This window comes from Balaenoptera acutorostrata, chromosome 11, assembly GCF_949987535.1.
Source record: "Balaenoptera acutorostrata chromosome 11, mBalAcu1.1, whole genome shotgun sequence".
In the NCBI taxonomy this organism is placed as follows: domain Eukaryota; kingdom Metazoa; phylum Chordata; class Mammalia; order Artiodactyla; family Balaenopteridae; genus Balaenoptera; species Balaenoptera acutorostrata.
Window position 1 is genome coordinate 39,608,299 of NC_080074.1, and position 19,782 is coordinate 39,628,080.

The following is a 19,782-nucleotide window of genomic DNA, read 5'->3' on the forward strand; positions in this document are numbered from 1 at the left end:
AGTGTTGTATTAAAGAAAAACGTCCATCATTAGCTCAAGGGATCAGGCACAATATATAATAGAACTCCCAAGGAAACTACTTTTTTAAGAGAATGATTAAACATTCCATTTTAAGTTTGTGTATTAATCCTCAGGCTTAATTACAAATGGATGCATTCTTTCTGACCCATAGTTAATTTTAATGGGGCAGAGGCCAACGCCACTGCTGGTTGTCACCAAAAATATTTTTTCTTTCATGGAAAGAAAAATCACCCCAAAGGATTATGTTGAAAAGAGGAAGAAAGAAACTATGAGCTCTGTAAGTGAGTTTTAAAACTGCAAATGAATCACAGTGAAAAATTTTCCTGTAATAAGGAGAACACAAGAGACAACTGGCAAAACTCAAGCAGAAAGGATTTAAGTAACACATCAAGAGAACTAGAGAACATCTCTGAGTGACCATAAAGTGTTTACTAAAGATTGGCCCTCTCCGGAATATGGTCAGGTCATGAAAGGCACTTATCTAATTGCGGTATTTTAACCATAGTTCTGCAGAAGGCAAGAATTTTAAAACTCTATTATCCTTTCACCTTAAAATTCATTGATCTAAAATGTCTCTACGTTTAAAGACATACAACTCCCTAAGTATATCTTAACTGAGGAGAAATGAGCTGCTTTAACTTTAATCATAAATACAGATGAAAATGATGTTTTTCATAAATTTAAATGCAGTTTTCTTTTTCTAGGGGGGCATATATATCTTCAAATTTTATCTTAGGTCACAATCTTGTATTTTTCCAATCAATAAGTGTCAAAGTAATTAGGTAAGCAAATGTATCTCCTTCAAAAATTTAGTTACAACCCTGTTTATTCTCCTGAAAACAGATATCAAAACAAAACTAGTCAGAAATCCCTGCGATTTTAAATGCAACAAAAAATTCAAATTGAATTTCAAACTACCATTAGCATTCTGCTAAATGGAAATGGAAAATTGGTAAGCAAAACTAGCAATGTCAAAGAATCGAGGAGCCAGTAATTGATTCAGAAAAAAAGCTCCTGATACCCAGTGATACCTTTCCTGGTCGTATAGTTATCAGCTTTGTCTAACGGCTTAACCGTGTATTTCCAAATATAATTCAAATTTCTATATGAAGTAAACAAACTATTACTAAGTACTATTACCACCCTGGCTCAGTTTCCCTCATGCATTATGTGGAAATCATAGAGAGTGATTCACTATATCCCCCAAAAGGGTCTTTTGAGAAACTAAATACAAAAACATAGATGTAGCACTAACCTTTTATTTTACTCTCACCCCAATTAATAGCTTCATGGAAGAAATATCTTGGAGAAGTTGCTTCAAACTTTAAAAGAAAGAAATCAGAATTCAAGAGAATTAAATTATTTAATTCAACACAAACATGAAAACTGGAAAATCTGGAAAACAGCTACAAACACAGAAATTATAAAGAGATGACTCCATATTTCCTTGGGTTATTGAGGCAAAATCTTGGAGAGGCAGAAAGGGCTCCTCTAAGGTTGTAGTTAGATCTGACTTCAAGGTTGATTTTGCTTCTTACCTGAATTTGACAAGTCCTTTATGCTCTCTGACCTCAGTTCTGCCTCCCTGCCCTCCTTGGAAAAGAGCCTGGTCAGAATCTAATCTTTGCATTAACTGACTGCTTTGCCTGCATGAGTAGCAGTTTTTTAATACTTCCAGGTGCAGATGGGTCTGGAGAAAATGCATGGGACCAAAGGACCAACAGACAGTGATGTACCCACTTCCTGCAGCCCCATCTGTGCAGACACCATCCACAGAAGCCTCTGCTGCTGAAGTGTGAGTGTGACACCCTCAGTCTCCAAAGAGCTGACACTTTAAAGTTCACAGAAATTTAAATGTATCTTTTTATAGAGCCCAAGGTACTTCAGGGTAATCATTAAGCTCATGAATTATAGAATCAAACAGATCTGGATTAGAGTCCTGATTCTGCCATTACTTACTCTAAGGCAAGTTTCTTAACTGCTTAGTGCCTCCTTTTACTTGTCTGTAAAATGGGAACAATGACACATATATACTTCACTGGGTAGTTAAGACAATAAATAAAATAATGTATATAAAGATTCCAGCATAATGCCTCACACATAAAAAATTAGCAAGAAAGAGATTTACATTAATCTAAGCAACCCAGATAAAACCATAAGATTTTTAGAGGTTAATATGGAATAGTAGCAAATAACTGTGGATTATTAAAACTAATCAACTATAGATTTTTACTCCAACTTAATGCCAATTTAGTGTATCATCTGGGGCAATGTCCTTTCCAACAGCATTTTTACATTCACCAGAAGAATACACATTCCCAAAATTTGCCTCATAATTGTCAAATTGAGTACCAGATGATGTTAGAAAAACTGGAAAGAGTGAAGGATAAGAAAAAAGGGTGATAACTATTCTTCAACACAGCTTTGGAAGTTTTAGCCACAGCAATCAGAGAAGAAAAAGAAATAAATCCAAATTGGAAAAGAAGAAGTAAAGCTGTCACTGTTTGCAGATGACATGATACTGTACATAGAGAATCCTAAAGATGCTACCAGAAAACTACTAGAGGTAATCAATGAATCTGGTAAAGTAGCAGGATACAAAATTAATGCACAGAAATCTCTTGCATTCCTATACACTAATGATGAAAAATCTGAAAGAGAAATTAAGGAAACACTCCCATTTACCATGGCAACAAAAAGAATAAAATACCTAGGAATAAACCTACCTAAGGAGACAAAAGACCCGTATGCACAAAAATATAAGACACTGATGAAAGAAATTAAAGATGATATAAACAGGTGGAGAGATATACCATGTTCTTGGATTGGAAGAATCAACATTGTGAAAATGACTCTACTACCCAAAGCAATCTGCAGATTCAATGCAATCCCTATCAAACTACCAATGGCGTTTTTCACAGAACTAGAACAAAAAATTTCACAATTCGTATGGAAACACAAAAGACCCCGAATAGCCAAAGCAATCTTGAGAAAGAAAAACGGAGCTGGAGGAATCAGGCTCCCTGACTTCAGACTATACTACAAAGCGACAGTAATCAAGACAGTATGGTACTGACACAAAAACAGAAATATAGATCAATGGAACAGGATAGAAAGCCTAGAGATAAACCCACGCACATATGGTCACCTTATTTTTGATAAAGGAGGCAAGAAAATACAATGGAGAAAAGAAAGCCTCTTTAATAAGTGGTGCTGGGAAAACTAGACAGCTACATGTAAAAAATGAAATTAGAACACTCCCTAAAACCTTACACAAAAATAAACTCAAAATGAATTAAAGACCTAAATGTAAGGCCAGACAGTATCAAACTCTTAGAGGAAAACATAGGTAGAACACTCTATGACATAAATCACAGCAAGATCCTTTTTGACCCACCTCCTAGAGAAAGGGAAATAAAAACAAAAATAAACAAATGGGACCTAATGAAACTTAAAAGCTTTTGCACAGCAAAGGAAACCATAAACAAGACCAAAAGACAACCCTCAGAATGGGAGAAAATATTTGCAAATGAAGCAACTGACAAAGGATTAATCTCCAAAATATACAAGCAGCTCATGCAGCTCAATATCAAAAAAACAAACAACCAAATCCAAAAATGGGCAGACCTAAATAGACATTTCTCCAAAGAAGATATACAGATTGCCAACAAACACATGAAAGGATGCTCAACATCACTAATCATCAGAGAAATGCAAATCAAAACTACAATGAGGTATCACCTCACACCAGTCAGAATGGCCATCATCAAAAAATCTACAAACAATAAATGCTGGAGAGGGTGTGGAGAAAGGGAACTCTCTTGCACTGTTGGTGGGAATGTAAATTGATACAGCCACTATGGAGAACAGTATGGAGGTTCCTTAAAAAACTACAAATAGAACTACCATACGACCCAGCAATCCCACTACTGGGCATATACTCTGAGAAAACCATAATTCAAAAAGAGTCATGTACCAAAATGTTCATTGCAGCTCTATTTGCAATAGCCAGGACATGGAAGCCACCTAAGTGTCCATCAACAGACGAATGCATAAAGAAGATGTGGCACATATATACAATGGAATATTACTCAGCCATAAAAAGAAATGAAATTGAGTTACTTGTAGTGAGGTGGATGGACCTAGAGTCTGTCATACAGAGTGAAGTAAGTCAGAAAAAGAAAAACAAATACCGTATGCTAACACATATATTTGGAATCTTAAAAAAAAAAAAAAAAAAAGGTTCCGAAGAACCTAGGGGCAGGACAGGAATAAAGATGCAGACATAGAGAATGGACTTGAGGACACAGGGAGGGGGAAGGGTAAGCTGGGATGAAGTGAGAGAGTGGCATGGACATATATACACTACCAAATGTAAAACAGATAGCTAGTGGGAAGCAGCCTCATAGCACAGGGAGATCAGCTCAGTGCTTTGTGACCACCTAGAGGGGTGGGATAGGGAGGGTGGGAGGGAGACGCAAGAGGGAGGAGATACAGGGATACATGTATATGTATAGCTGATTCACTTTGTTATAAAGCAGAAACTAACACACCACTGTAAAGCATTTATACTCCAATAAAGATGTTAAAAAAAAAAAAAAAGGTGATAAGGAATGTGACTTCAGGTACAAACCTCTTTTCAACAGATTCTGGTCTCCTTCTTACATGGTAAAAGTTTTATTTTGGCAATTTGCACTGCAGTACTTTTTCTCTTGAAGGGCATACCTGCCCCATGGCAGACAAAAGGACTCCCACACTCGCTCGCCACTTCAAGGCTCTTTTCTAAAGTCCTTGGCCCCCATCATGTCTCCAAGTTCATTGTTTCCTGCTTTCATTCCTCCAAGGTTTTGTCCTCACTGTTCAATCTCCTCTTTTTTCCCTTTCCTCTCTCTTCAAACTAAGTCAGACTCACAAAAGTCTATGACTTGGATTCCCTCAAGACAAGTCTTATTCTCTCTTTAGCTATATTGTCTGCAACTGCCTAAATCTACCACAACAACCAATATTACTGGGCACCAAATTCTTCTTCCTTTGGCGCTAACGAATCATCACTGATGCTCACTAAGAGCGTATAGTGACTTCAACTCTGTCTCATACAGGCTTATAAACTAGAACAAATTATTTAACCTGCTCAGCCTCAGTTTCCCAATCTGTAAAACAGAATGACAATAACTGCCTCACGGAATTGTGAGGATTAAATGAAATGGGATAAGTAAATCACCAAAAGTAGTGCAAGGCACATAAGTGTTGTAAACATGTTACCTACTTTTATTATTAAGCAAAAACTGAATACACTTGACAACATTAGACCAAGGCAGAAATATATAGTTTGTTTTTCACTCCATATCCTCTTACCTCTTACAATAAGTACTTAGCACACCAGCCTCCTGGTTACCACAGCATCCTAATCTCTGCAGCATTCCACTCATCATGCTACAACACTTCACTAATGCTAAGACATGACACACAGCTTTTATTTTTATAACAGATCTGAACTCAGAATAGCACATCTTACATTTATAGTTGGGAGCTCTTTCATTTTTTTATATCATACAAATAATGGCAAAAAATTGGTGGTGTCTTAGATTCGATGAACATGTTACACAGAAATGACTTCTTTACAGGTCTACCTCCACTAGGCACTGAATTTCTAGAGAACAAACACCGCTGTTCATGGTTATACCTCTAGCACGGTCCCTTGTGTGTTGTCAACAAATACCAACTAAACCAGAAATAGACATTATGCAAATGGGAATGATCTGCCTCCCAGAGCTGTTTAGAACCATGACTATAAAACGTTCTGCTGATGCTCCTCCACATATCCTCTCAGCTCACCTTGGACTTCACCTGCATCTGGGTTTCTGTGCACACTGAGACCCTCAAGCACCGGCTTCTTTTTGTCTCTGCCTTAGGGTAGAGTCCAAGCAGGATAGACAAGAGAAATGACTTTCAGGGGATTTAAGTCCCCCCAGAAGCTGCCCTCAATGAATGAGAGGCTGGTGATGGTGGATAAGTAGACCAGCTCCCCCATCCCTTGGAGAAACAATTCTAAAACACTGTACACAGTTCCTCAGAGGGATGCCAGCAAGGCTGAGCCCCAGATGCCTAAAGCACGAAGGCCCCTCATCAACAGAGCTGTGCTGGATTTTCTCCCTTCCTAGTCTCCCTTTCCTCTCTCCCTCACTCCTGCATATACAAATTGCATGCAACCTCTAATAAATAAATAATCTGCCCCTGCTTTCAGGAGAAGAATTTTGAAATGTGATGCAACTGCAAAAAAATTCCAAGCAGTGGGTGCATATAGGCACATAACCGATGAAAGAGGACAACCCATTCTTCCTCCGTGCTGATTACATCTCCACAGGAGGGTGAGAAGCACAGAGAAATACAGTCTTTAGATGAGAAATCACTGTAGCGCACAATTACACCATTGACAGAAGTCTCTGTCTACCCTTTCTCTGGTCATTGTTATCTCATTGCCAACATATTCCTGAGTCCTTATGTGCACATTTATCTGTCCATCAGTGCTCCGTCTTCCTAGAGCAGGGGAGTGAATCTGTGGACAAGAATGGCCTCATAATGGATGAAATTTCAATCCTAAACAGTGAAACGCATGATTGCGACCTCACTGCCCTTCTTTAACATTTCTTCCCTTAAAATTTGTTCAGATGTTAAGTAATGTTGGTGCGTGTTCTCTAGCTGCAGGAAAGAGAAGGGCAAGTGTCCAGCTCTTCATTCTCTCTAAAAGGGAAATCAAGGCAAGTGTGTTCCTCACTTATTAACAAAAGGGAGGTATTAAGATAATTCTGGGGGGGGGGGTAAATTATACAAATTCTAAAAACATCCAAATGGTCAACAGTAGAAGCCCATCCACAGGCTGTTTCATGTGACACCTGTGGGGTATATTTCACAGGTTCTTCAATCTAGGGGGTTCTACCAGAATGCAGTTTGTCTCAAAATTGGATTTTCTGCTGAGTCACATTGATATCTTTTTGTGGCTGATATGGTCTACTGGCCAACTTGACATTTCTCAGAGAAAAGTCATTTTAACCACTTCACATGATACATAGGTACTTAAGTACACAAAATACTCTTTTTAAGAAAAAAAAAGTGTTTCCCTTCCATAGACAATCCTTTGCCCATTCTAGTGCAAAGAAAGAGCTCCACTCTTGATAAGAATAAATTAGTTCTGCCTTCTGAATCGTCACAACAGCATATCAAATCTGTCATCTATATTCTTTTTTTCAATTCTCTTTAAGTTCACAAAATATAAAAAAAACAGGCAGGGGCTTCCCTGGTGGCGCAGTGGTTGAGAATCTGCCTGCTAATGCAGGGGACACGGGTTCGAGCCCTGGTCTGGGAAGATCCCACATGCCACGGAGCAGCTGGGCCCGTGAGCCACAATTGCTGAGCCTGCGCATCTGGAGCCTGTGCCCCGTGACGGGAGGGGCCGCGATAGAGAAAGGCCCGCGCACCGCGATGAAGAGCGGTCCCCGCACCGCGATGAAGAGTGGCCCCCGCTTGCCGCAACTGGAGAAAGCCCTCGCACGAACCGAAGACCCAACACAGCCAAAAATAAATAAATAAATAAATAAATAAATAAGAAAATCCTTTAAAAAAAAAACAAAAAAAAAAACAGGCATCCATCATAAAATGCTAATAGAAACTTACTGCAATTCAGCATTTGACAAAGACCTTGAATATATAAGCTGTTTGCTACATAAATACTCAAATAATATTACTTTCCAAAGAAATGTCTTAATATTGAGTTAGGATTCTCTATCTTACCATCCATCTTTAACAGAGAAATATTTTTTAAAATCCACCCATTTAAACATTCCAACTATAATTTGAAGATATTGCAGTTATGTTATCCAATATCCTTTATATAGAGGGACCCAAGCAAAAAGGCCTCCTCAAATTCAGTGCTACCCCACCCCTCTAAAAAAAGAAAGGTCACCTCTTCATCAATGCCTGTAATTTAGATTTATTAGATAATATAAAACCCATTTGTCAGGACACTAGGACACCTCTGATGCCCTTTTGTGGTACTTTACTCAGATCAGGTATACCTTTCTCTGCCCCTGTTTGCTTGTACTTGTCCTATTATCATTGTGCTTAACTTTTAAACCAATTAAAATGTTCTGGCAAGTAGTGAGATTAAATCTCCCACAAATTCTGGGAGCCTATCAGTAGGGAACCGAGGTGAATAGCAAAAATCATTTGACCACAAACAAGTGAATGTGAGCTAAGCCTGAACTGGAGGGTCACAGAACAGCACTAGAGAAGTTACTTTGCCTCTTCCTCCTCTTTCCTGTCTTGTTTTTAGCATTTTATTCGCCTCCACAAAGGTCTCATTGTTGAAGTGACAGCAGAGGCCCAAAGCAGGATGGATTATTTCTCTGCCTCTCTCTCCATCTGAGGCATAACCTACCTGGGCTGCTAAAAGAGCTCTTTTCTGTTGATTTTCATTAAACCCGTTTCTGGAAGAAAACAAAAAGAACTTGTATAGTCAAAGGCCCCTAGGCAACCTGAACAAGCCTTTCCCAAGAGAGAGCTGGTGTTTTCCTCCTGATTTCCATCACTTTATCAAAGAGGTCTTTCTTGGTTTAACATTGAAAAGGTCCCCCTCCCCCCTTTGGAGGGGTTAGATTTGGGTGGTGGCACTGTCTCATTTTACAAAATTTGGGAGTGTCCCCAGATCTCTCCAGTCTCTGATGTAAACTGCATTTTAGGAAGGAACTTTGAGATAGAGAAATAAACAAAATAGTGTAACACTGTAGCACTAACATGCGTGATAATTTCTCCACATGCCTTCATAAACTGGTGAGATAAGTATTCGACAAGCGCAGGTTCACATTTTTCAAACGTAATACTCGATTCTCTCTCTTTCCATGTCTTAAAGGGCAGATTAACATTAATGTGCATAAGCACATCAAACTGTGGGTTATCAAAATCAAACAGTGAGTAGAATTCCGCTTTTCATTAAGCAGATCAGTTTAGTCCAAAAAATGATTTTCATTATTTACTGCTAGAAACATTTTATTCTTTTATCATTAAAAACTATTTTACTCTATGTTAAGAATACAGCACATTTCTAATCAACAATGTACATTAATAATAACAATAGGAAATAGGAAATTACTGAATATAACTTCTTTTCAAGTCTTTGAAGTGAAAATGTCTCCTCAGTATCTACAGTCATTGGACACCACCAAAAACTCCCCTTGTAATTAAAATGAAAGGAAATATTTTTGTTTCATAAATAAGGAACTGAATGCCTAGTAATTTTTAATTTGTAGAAATGTTTTAAATAACTAAATCTCATGCCCTTATTTTGTAAAATATTTATTTTTTCAAAAGCAGATATATTGACCTGCTGAGCTTTGCTCATTCCCATTATCTTTATGTTTTAGAGGACATAAAGAACAAGAAATACTCACTTTGATGTTCTCGTCAAGATGGATGAAGTACAAATATAACCTGCCAGAGATAAATATATATATATATATGAATGAAAAAAATTATCCAAATATCTTGATCACATGATCTGATTATAAAACAGATCATTTAAACCTGAATTCTGAAACTTAGACTGAGTTTTGCTATTAGTTATTTTACATTTTCTAGAGGATTTTGACCAGCAAATTCCCTGTGAGACATCAGGGTGACCAGTAATTCAGAAAGAATGGGCAGTGTACCTTGATTTACACAGAGACATGATACAGTGGAATAAGCACTAGTCTTGAAGTCAGAGATCCAAGTTTTAGTCCCAGTCCTACAACTTAGTAAATGCCAAACTTAAGCAAACACATCACAAAATAACAGTGGTAGCCAAGTTGATCTTCAAAGTCCCCTCCAGTTCTCAATGCTCTAAGACATTTTCTCCTTGGAGTTTCAGTCACTACTAGGATTGGAAGATAGTGTCTGTGACCTCGCTGGTCTTCTACACTTCAGTAATTTCTCCCACTTCCTCTACAAGCCCCAAAATATACAGCCCTTTTCAGGGATTAAAAATTAACAACTGAATGTAAATAAATGCTTTCTGCCATAAAAATATTTTATAAAAATTAATTTATAAATATTGCTATAATTGAAAATCAATTCTTAGTCTCAAACATTGAAGTCCTTCTTAAAACATTCCTTTACCATTCTTTGCGTTGATGGCATCAAGAAAGTTTAAGTACTCAATGTCTCCTTATCTTTTATAAAATTTCAAATGTTTAAATTACACAACTGTTTAAAATCATTACTTAGAAGAGAAAAAGTTAGAATCAGAGCTTCTTCCAGTACAGCTGCATATTATGATAAAATCATGATTTTTTTTTATATGTCCATGACACTCTCTCACCCTGTCACATCTCACCCCTCCCCCTCCCCATCATGATTTTAACATTTAAAAAAGAGACTCAGAAAATGAAAACTAAAAGTTCCAAATTATCTATATCATTAAAAATTTTCCCAAAAAATGATCTGGGTGTCATTTAGTATATACCCATCCTAATGACTTCAAAATGTTTTACAGTATAAGAGGAAACAGTTTCTACAATTTACAAGGAAGACTAAAATACAATAAAATGAGGTAAAAGTTTAATATGAGTTCTTACCTTGTAATGAAAACAGCAGTATATGAAGCAAGAATATACTCCAAGGTATCATTAAATTGAGTTTTCTCACAATGTTCATTTCAGTATAGCCTTTCTCCCTGAAATGTAACCAAATTGTCGGTCTTTACTAAGATGGCATCTTAGAAGTATGAGTACTTGTAGAGTGCTCAAATTCTTATAAATTTAGCTTTGTAATAAAGTAATTCAAAAAGGAATTCCAGGATTTCTAACCACATACAGCATCTGAAGCTTTAGAACTTGCAGGCAACCCTTTGGCTGACTCTCTCATTAGCAATGCATGGCAGCTTCTTACCTGAGCCGGTATTAGTTACACCCTACCCCACTCCTGCACATCATACGCCTTTTTAGCCTATATTAGCCTTTTATGACTTCTAAAATCAGTCGCAACAAACAAACAAACAAAAAACCCTGTTATCTCCCGATGTCATGAGAGATAAGCATTATTCCTAATTAGTGATCTATTCCATGTTTTATTCATAAAATAATTACTGTCCTTTGAAAGAAGACTGTGTTATTCATAAAATAATTACTGTCCTTTGAAATAAAATCCTATCAATCATTCCTAGAATGTCTAGATGTTTTCATAAACTCTTCTTTAAGAATTATAAGTAAACTAAAATTATGTGCATTTATTTTCAACTCCAGTCCCATTTCAGTGTAGTTTAAGTTGACATATACATGTGCCCAGAGATCTTTCTGTTAAACATTCTGCAACAGAAGCAGATAATAACACAAAAAGATGATATTCTAATATTTGACTTTAAAAAGAAAATAAAGTAACTCACCTAATCCTGAAAACCTTCCTTCACACCCTGTTTTTCCATCCTCTGGGACAAGTATCCAATTAGACAACAAAAAAGAACTTCTTAATCCAACACTAAGTGCACTCTTCTCTGGAAGCGACTGACTACCTGGATTGGCATTAGAGAACAGCTCTAATATTTCGTAATGAACTCCATAGAGATGATCTAAGCCCCATAAATGAGGGAAGGCCATGATTATATAATGGGTGCACATTGCCTATAGCAGATCCCATCAGTTACCTGCAAAGTATCAGACTCACTTAACAGATGGGGGCACAGTGGTAAGGAATATCTAACTACACAGGAACTACCTTATGAGACAAAAACACACAGCAGTTCTTAATACCTTGTTGTACTCAGACACTTTTTGTGCACTGATTTCCTGGTCCTTTCTGTGAAAATATCCTTAACCTCCTGATGTATTGCATGCCCAACATCTACTATATAAACAGTTTCTTTTCTGTGTCTCAAACTCAATAATCTTTTACTCTTGCTTTACATGATTTTAATGCCTTTCCATTGCCTACATAATTGCTGATTCTATGAGCCAAGAGAAGATGTTTGCCTATAAATTCATTTTTAAAGCAGGAAAACCACACCAATTCCCCCAAAATATAAGTAGCTATATGCCTACACACACACACACACACACACACACACACTTGCACATGTACACTCATTTTTAAATTTTGATGGATTAGATTAAATAACTTAAGTATAATATGTATCTAATAAATATTTATTGAAAGGTTATTGGTCATTACTCAAACTAACTAGACAATAAATTAATATAAGTCTAAACAGGCCTAGTTACTTATAGTTACATTCTAATTATTGGTCTAAAAATTATGTATCTACTCAACCACAATCAAAATTAAAATATTCTAGACACTTAAGAAGATGTGAATACAGAATAAATTTAAAAGTTAAGCTTGCTAGGGGCAGGACAGGAATAAAGATGCAGACGTAGAGAATGGACTTGAGGACACGGGAAGGGGGAAGGGTAAACTGGGACAAAGTGAGAGAGTGGCATGGACATATATACACTACCAAATGTAAAATAGATAGCTAGTGGGAAGCAGCCGCATTGCACAGGGAGATCAGCTCCGTGCTTTGTGACCACCTAGCGGGGTGGGAAAGGGAGGGTGGGAGGGACACGCAAGAGGAGGGGGGATATGGGGATATGTGTATACATATAACTGATTCACTTTGTTATACAGCAGAAACTAACACATTGTAAAGCAATTATACCCCAATAAAGATGTTAAAAAAAAAAAGTTAAGCTTGAAATTTGTTTAGAGAGCAATAATTTTCCTCCAAAGAATTTTTTAAATTAAAGGCACCAAATTGATTTACACAGAATGCTCATTAACTCTTTCTGAAAAACATGGAAATGTACATAACAAATATACATTACTAAGTCCCCTCCTTAATTTACAACAGTTTCTCTTATCTTCATAATTTCCCATAAAAATCGACCTAAAATATGAAGATTCTATAAATCATATTTCAGGATTTTTTTCCCCCAATCTGGTAGCTGCTTGTCACAAGTGACATACCTATGGAAAAATCCCAAATGGCAACCAAAGTTAAATTTCATGGTTCAAAAAAGAAACATTTTGATAACGCTTATAGTTATTTCTAAATACTACCAGAACTTGGTGAAAAAGGATTAGTAAACAGCAATATAAAGCCTGTGAAAAGTATTTCTTTCTAATATAAACTTGGATATTTTACATTCTTAATTCAAATGTAATAACTCTCAACTTTTCATCTCAAATTTCATACAGTATCTTTAAACGTTTGATTCAAAAGCATTACAGCCATTTTCACTGGTTAAAGTTGAAAATTCCAAGGTTATATCACCTGGCATATTTATTACTGTTATTCTATTTTGAACTCTATGTATTTAAAACCTATAAATTATTTTGTCTGGTAAAGAAAATAGAAGAAATTATATTGGGAATTCTCAGGGTGACCATTCTTTTATAGCTAGAGGTTTAGCATATGATGGCTTTCTATTCCTCCTCCATCCAGGCTTAGAGTAGGTCGGAGATTAGTAAAGGAGAATGAACAATGGCAGAGAAAACAATACCAGAAATTCCAAGTTCTTTTTCAACTAACTACATTATGAATTCATTACATTAAATGGTAGGCTGCATGAAAATAGGTAAAATAGACTTCCATGAATAGCTACAGTATAATAGAGAATTTAGATGAAAGATTAGACCCAGAACCACAAAAAAAGGAATTTATGACTGTTGCTACATGTAGTTATTACTGTCAAAATTTAGTTGACAGCTTTTATATTTCATTCTACTCTGACAAAGGAACTCTGGCAAAAAGTGAGTCAGTCACCAGCTTGTGAAGAGATATTAAGTTCATAAGAAGTCTGAGGCAACTACATAATGCATGAGATAAACAGTTCCCTTTCTGATACAAGAACACGGCACATTTTCCCACATGGAATATGATCTTTAGAAAGTTGACACCTGACAGCCTATTGGCCTCAACACACCACATTAAAAACAACTGGCAGGAATGGGAAATTGCTGGGCTTATAATTTATACGTCAATAATAAAGAAAGGGGTATTTTTAACGAAGTTCATCATCTTTAAGAAAAATTAATTTCTATGGTGATTTATATAACACTCATTTTTCATTCATTGAAATCAAATCTAAAATAGATAACATTTGATTCCCATCATATCACATTCTACTAGTGAAATGCAACTATTCCTCACTTGCCTTACTAAACCTAACACATTTCAGGTTCAGTGATTTTATCTAGAATGTATGTTATCATTGAGCAGCAAAAAGAATCCTATATCTTTGACGTGATTTTAACCACTCTGAATTTAACTGCCTTATTATAAGATAGTTTTGCAGTATTCTATTTGTGCTTTCAGGAGGTGTGCTGCTTAGCACTTTCTGGAATGCTTCATATAGTTTAATTTGTAAATGACATCTATCTTAGCTTTTCTGAATACAGACTGTGTGTCATAAGTGGTATCTATGTTGGTCATGATTTCAATTTAAAGCTCACCCACAGAAATTAATGTGTTGTGTTTTACAGGGACATTCATTTTTCAAGTCGCTATGGTGCCACTGATTTGCAATATCTTTCATCTTGAAAGAAGTCATGTTCCTACAACTAAAGTTTTGTCTTGTCAACATTTTAGCATCAAGTTCTTGATATAAAACCAATATTTCCTACAGTTCTCTTTATTTTCTAAACTACTGTAGCACTTACATACTATAGCACATTACATGTGCATTTATAATATATAGTGTAATATACAATGTGCTACACATATAACGATATAAATTATGTTGGTTTCTCACGTTTCCAATTCCATTTTATATCTTCAGTCATTTTAGATTTACTTATTTTAGAGTTGCTGAGGGATAATATTACTTGAATTTCTCAGCAGGAGGAGGGTTCTAACCCTGTTGCTTGCTGTGCTGGCTTCTCACACTTAGGGTGGATTACCACATAGGTTTTGTAATTTTGAATTTTGGTTTCATGTCTGGTAGAACATTTTCTATGGTAATTCTTTACTGCCGGGGTTGAAGGTATGCCCCTCCAAAAAAGAGTTTGCATTTACTTCTGCCAATTGTTCCAAGGAATTTCATGTTAATTTCTCAATTTGAGGGTGCCCAGCATACTGAGTATAAATTCAAATCCCAAACGCAAAGTGAGGGACTGCCAAATCTAGTTTCTGCTTTGTTTTTGGCCTTTGGTGATATTCCTTACTTCTATTCAACCACTTAAATAGATGAATATTTTATTTTATTCAGCATGCCCAAGTATTTTATAGCTGACAAATTTTTAGATCATCTAATCTGTTGCACTGCCAAAAAACAGAACCATCAACTATCAAAAATTATATGCTCTCATTTTCTAGGTTACTACTTTATGTATTTGCAACATACTTTCTCAGCTGAATTACAAACTTGTGATGTGGAGCCATCTATGATTCACAGGTATGTACTTATTTAACTCTTCTAATAATTATATCCAAGTTATTCAAAACAAACAACTATAAATTTATAAAGAAAGCATATCAAAGCATCTCATACTTGGATCAAATTATTTAAAATATAAAAGAAAAACTGTCAGATCCCTAAGTGTCATGGTTGAGATGACTTCATATAACACCAAGATTCCACCTCAGACACCTGACAATAATTTATGACAATAGCCACTGCAACCTGCAGCCTGGAGTGTCAAACATCAGCTTATCATCTTCTACCTTTTCTAAGTTGGCAAGGTTAATACAGAAAAACTGCCTTTAGAGATGTGGCATCATTGTGGTTTTCAGCAGAGCACAAATCAGTATGAAAACATAACTCAGAAAAAACTAAGCCCTTCATTGTGATTTGAGAGTCACATGAAGGTCGGATCAGCCCTAAAAAGTGTTTCCCCCTTATCTTGACATGACCTCTTCCCTGGCTTCCAGCCTGAATTAGAGTCTTACTGAGTTACATGCAAAATTGTTATCATTATCTCCCAAAAGCTGCAGTGAAAACACACTAGTTCCTCTGTAAAGCTTTTTTCAGTCTTCTCTTCTAACAAGATAAGTTTATCAGCTTTACCTTAGAATACACAGGTGGTTCTCAAACGTTGGTGTATGCAAGAATCACGTAGGGAGTATATTAGAAGCACGGATCCCCAACCCCACCTCCGTCACATCCAGTGTTTTCTGATCCATGAGTCTAAGGGGGTTAGGCATCTGTGTTGTAATAGAGAATCTAGCTTAGGGAAAATTAAATACCAAAGTAGTCTATTCTAGTACAAAAAAAGGAATGCAAGTGCATTACAAATATGGAGGCATTGATAGATCCCACTGGAGGAGAAAGAAGCAGAGGTCGGAAAAATTAAGTGGAGGTTGAGGGCCAGCCTCACTACCTACTAGTAAACAGTTCCTTGTTTGGGAAGATGAAGTGTGTCTGTTATTTCAGTTGCCTACTCTTTCCACACTTCTTATGCAGAGAAACTCCTCCCAGAGGCTACATAGCTTCTGCTCCATTGGCATTACATCTTTACAACTCTCACTATGATAGGTGAAATAATCACTCCCCAAAGACATCCACGTCCTAATTCCCAGAACTTGTGAATTTTGCCTTACGTGGCAGAAGAGATTTATGGATGTAATTAAGTTAACAACTCCTCTAACTTAATTCCTTGTGGGCCCAATAGAACCATAGAGTCCTTATCAGTGAAAGCAGGAGTCAGAAGGATTGGAGTGGAAGAGAGAGTCAAAGATGGAGGAAGCAGCCACCAGCCAAGGATTTCAGGGAGCTTCTAGAAGCAGGCAATGGAATGGATTCTCCCCTAAAGCCTCCAGAAGGAATGCAGTTCTGCCAACATCTTGATTCTAGCCCAGTGAAACTCATTTCAGATTTCTGATCTCCAGAACCATAAAATAATAAATTTTTGTTTTAAGCCATGAAGTTTGTGGTAATTTGTTACAGCAGCAATAGGAAGTAAGGCACTTACATTCTCTGGCCACTAGGGACAGGCACTTGACGCTAAACGAAATAATATACGGTGGTCCTAGCAATGGATCCAATTCTCTTTCTCAGGCATTGAAACATAAATCATAGAGATGAAAGTCACATGTAGTCATAAGTCTGTGGGCCCTGGGGCTTTGTGGTCACACAGAATTAGAGATGGCAGCTATTTTCCAATCGTGTACATGTTGTTAAATAAGAAAGAAAGCTATTCTGCAAAAAGAAATAGGAGAATGGAACAGATGTTCAGAAGGAAGCAAAGAAACAAGTGACGGAGAAGATGTTTCACCACATTTTGGTTTCTATGACTACATCTATCCAATCACTTCCTTTTTACTTGAGTTAACTTGGTTAGGATTTTATTCCTTGCCATGCAGTGATCCATGACTGAGACAGAGGAACTGAGAAAAAGGAGGATGACTGACTGTGATGGTTGATTTTATGTGTTTACTTGACAGGAGCACAGGGTGCCCAGATATTTGGTTAAACAGTATCTTGAATGTGTCTGTGAAGGTGTTTCTGGATGAGATTAACATGTGAACTGGTAGACTGAACAAAGCAGATTGCCCTCCGCAGCGTGGGTGGGCCTCCTCCTATCCACTGGAGGACTGCATGGAACAAAAAGGCAAGTAAGCAAGGATTCGCTGTCTCTGCCTGACTGTCTTTGAGCTGGGGCATTGGTCTTCTGCCTTCAGACTCAGACTTGTACAAGAACTATACCATTGGCTCTCCCGGGTCTCTAGCTTGCCAACTACTGATCTTGGGACAATGACCTTCTAGTAAGAGATACCATAAACTACATGGGGTTTACTATTCCAAGATTCCCAAATCATCTGTTTAGACACAGGAAAAAATTGGAGAACTAGGATTTATATATACCCAAAGATGTTACATTTTCCCAGGAAAATCTTCTTTTTTTTTTTTTTTTTTTAAACTAATTAATTAATTTATTTATTTTTGGCTGTGTTCGGTCTTCGTTTCTGTGCAAGGGCTTTCTCTAGTTGCGGCAAGCGGGGTCCACTCTTCATCACGGTGCGCGGGCCTCTCACTATCACGGCCTCTCTTGTTGCGGAGCACAGGCTCCAGACGCGCAGGCTCAGTATTTGTGGCTCACGGGCCCAGTTGCTCTGCGGCATGTGGGATCTTCCCAAATCAGGGCTCGAACCCGTGTCCCCTGCATTGGCAGGCAGATTCGCAACCACTGCGCCACCAGGGAAGCCCCAGAAAAATCTTCTTGAACGGTATAGAGGGGAGATGAAAGTTGCTAGTGAGAACCCCAAGAGAAACAGAAATGAGGCACTGTGAAATAGTCTCTTTATCACCAAGCACTGTGCTGAATACAGCTACTCTTCTGCTACCCGAGAGTCAGATCCAGGAGAACCTCTAGGTTAGACTTCTCTTACAGTACTCCATTGGTGGGAGTCGGGGCAACTTCAGTGACACAGGGACGTTGTGACAAGACTGGAGGTTTGGGAGACATTTTTCAGCACTGAGTGGCTTGGAGATGAAGGCTTTCATCTAAGAATTATGTGGTAGTATGCAGACAACAGGCAGGAACACACTTGGATAGATTATTGTTCCCAGTTGTTCATTCATATTCTCCTTGTTATAGAATCACGTCTTCCCTTTTCTGTGTACTTTTGCAATACCTCCCATTGGAGTAGTAGAAGTATACTTCACTTCCCCATTGATGTTTGAATTGGTCACATGACTCTTCTGGCCAGTGTAATGTTAACAGACACAACTCCAGCAGGGGTTTACATGTGCTTCAGCGTTTTGGATTGTTCTCTTGCACTTCTGCTATCCCTCAGAAGAATAATACGTCCTGGGTTGCCACTAGTCCGAGGAGAACGAGGAAACATGTGGAAAAGATTGCAGCATAAAATAGCCTCAGAGTTGATTCACACGGTCCAGAAAAATAAATGTGTAGTATGCCATTAAGATTTGGGGTTGTGGGGCTTCCCTGGTGGCGCAGTGGTTGAGAATCTGCCTGCTAATGCAGGGGACACGGGTTCGAGCCCTGGTCTGGGAAGATCCCACATGCCGCTAGAGCAACTGGGCCCGTGAGCTACAATTACTGAGCCTGCGCGTCTGGAGCCTGTGCTCCGCAACAAGAGAGGCCGCGATAGTGAGAGGCCCGCGCACCGCGATGAAGAGTGGCCCCCGCTTGCCGCAACTGGAGAAAGCCCTCACACAGAAACGAAGACCCAACACAAGCCATAAATAAATAAACAAATAAATAAAAATTAAAAAAAAAAAAATTTAAAAAAAAAAAAAAAAAAAAAGATTTGGGGTTGTTAGTTATATGCAACAATATTGTAGCATCAACTTTCCTTATTTAGAAGAATTAGTAAGGTCAGTACTTCGGTAGAGCAGTTAGAGGTGGTGATATGGCCCTTCCCTGGCTGGCACTTGGGAGGGCTTTCTCTTCAGAGTGGTCTTCACTAGGTCTGGAAGAAAGCATCTAGTTCTACTTTTTTTCACAGGTTATGCCTCAGAACTACCACTTCTGGTAAAACAGATAGGAAAATACACAGGATTAGACATAGGGGACTTAATACCCACTCTTTACTGGTAAAGCAAAGCTAGTTCTTGAACTTTTTTTGTTTTGGCCGCACCACACGGCTTGTGCGATCTTAGTTCCCTGACCAGGGATTGAACCTGGGCCCTCGGCAATGAGAGCGCGGAGTCCTAGCCACTGGATGGCCGGGGAGTTCCCCAAGCTAATTCTTGCTCATCTTCTAGATTAAATTTAAACATCACCCCTGCTGTGTAGCCCTTCTCCAATAACAAGGTGCTCAGTCCTTTGTGT

The 19,782-nt window shown here is 37.8% G+C and overlaps 1 protein-coding gene across 2 annotated transcripts in view; it reads right to left on the reverse strand.

Annotated features, from left to right (window-relative positions):
• OTOGL (otogelin like) overlaps positions 1 to 10,707 on the reverse strand; it is a 150,955-nt gene extending 140,248 nt beyond the window's left edge. For both annotated transcript variants that reach the window (XM_057556858.1, XM_057556857.1), the window contains exons 1-4: positions 10,629 to 10,707; positions 9,465 to 9,504; positions 8,456 to 8,504; positions 1,277 to 1,343 (exon numbers count right to left, since the gene is read on the reverse strand). In XM_057556858.1, coding sequence (XP_057412841.1) covers positions 1,277 to 1,343; positions 8,456 to 8,504; positions 9,465 to 9,504; positions 10,629 to 10,707 — 235 coding nt within the window. The remainder of the gene's footprint in view (positions 1 to 1,276; positions 1,344 to 8,455; positions 8,505 to 9,464; positions 9,505 to 10,628) is intronic.
• Positions 10,708 to 19,782: the final 9,075 nt, after the last annotated feature.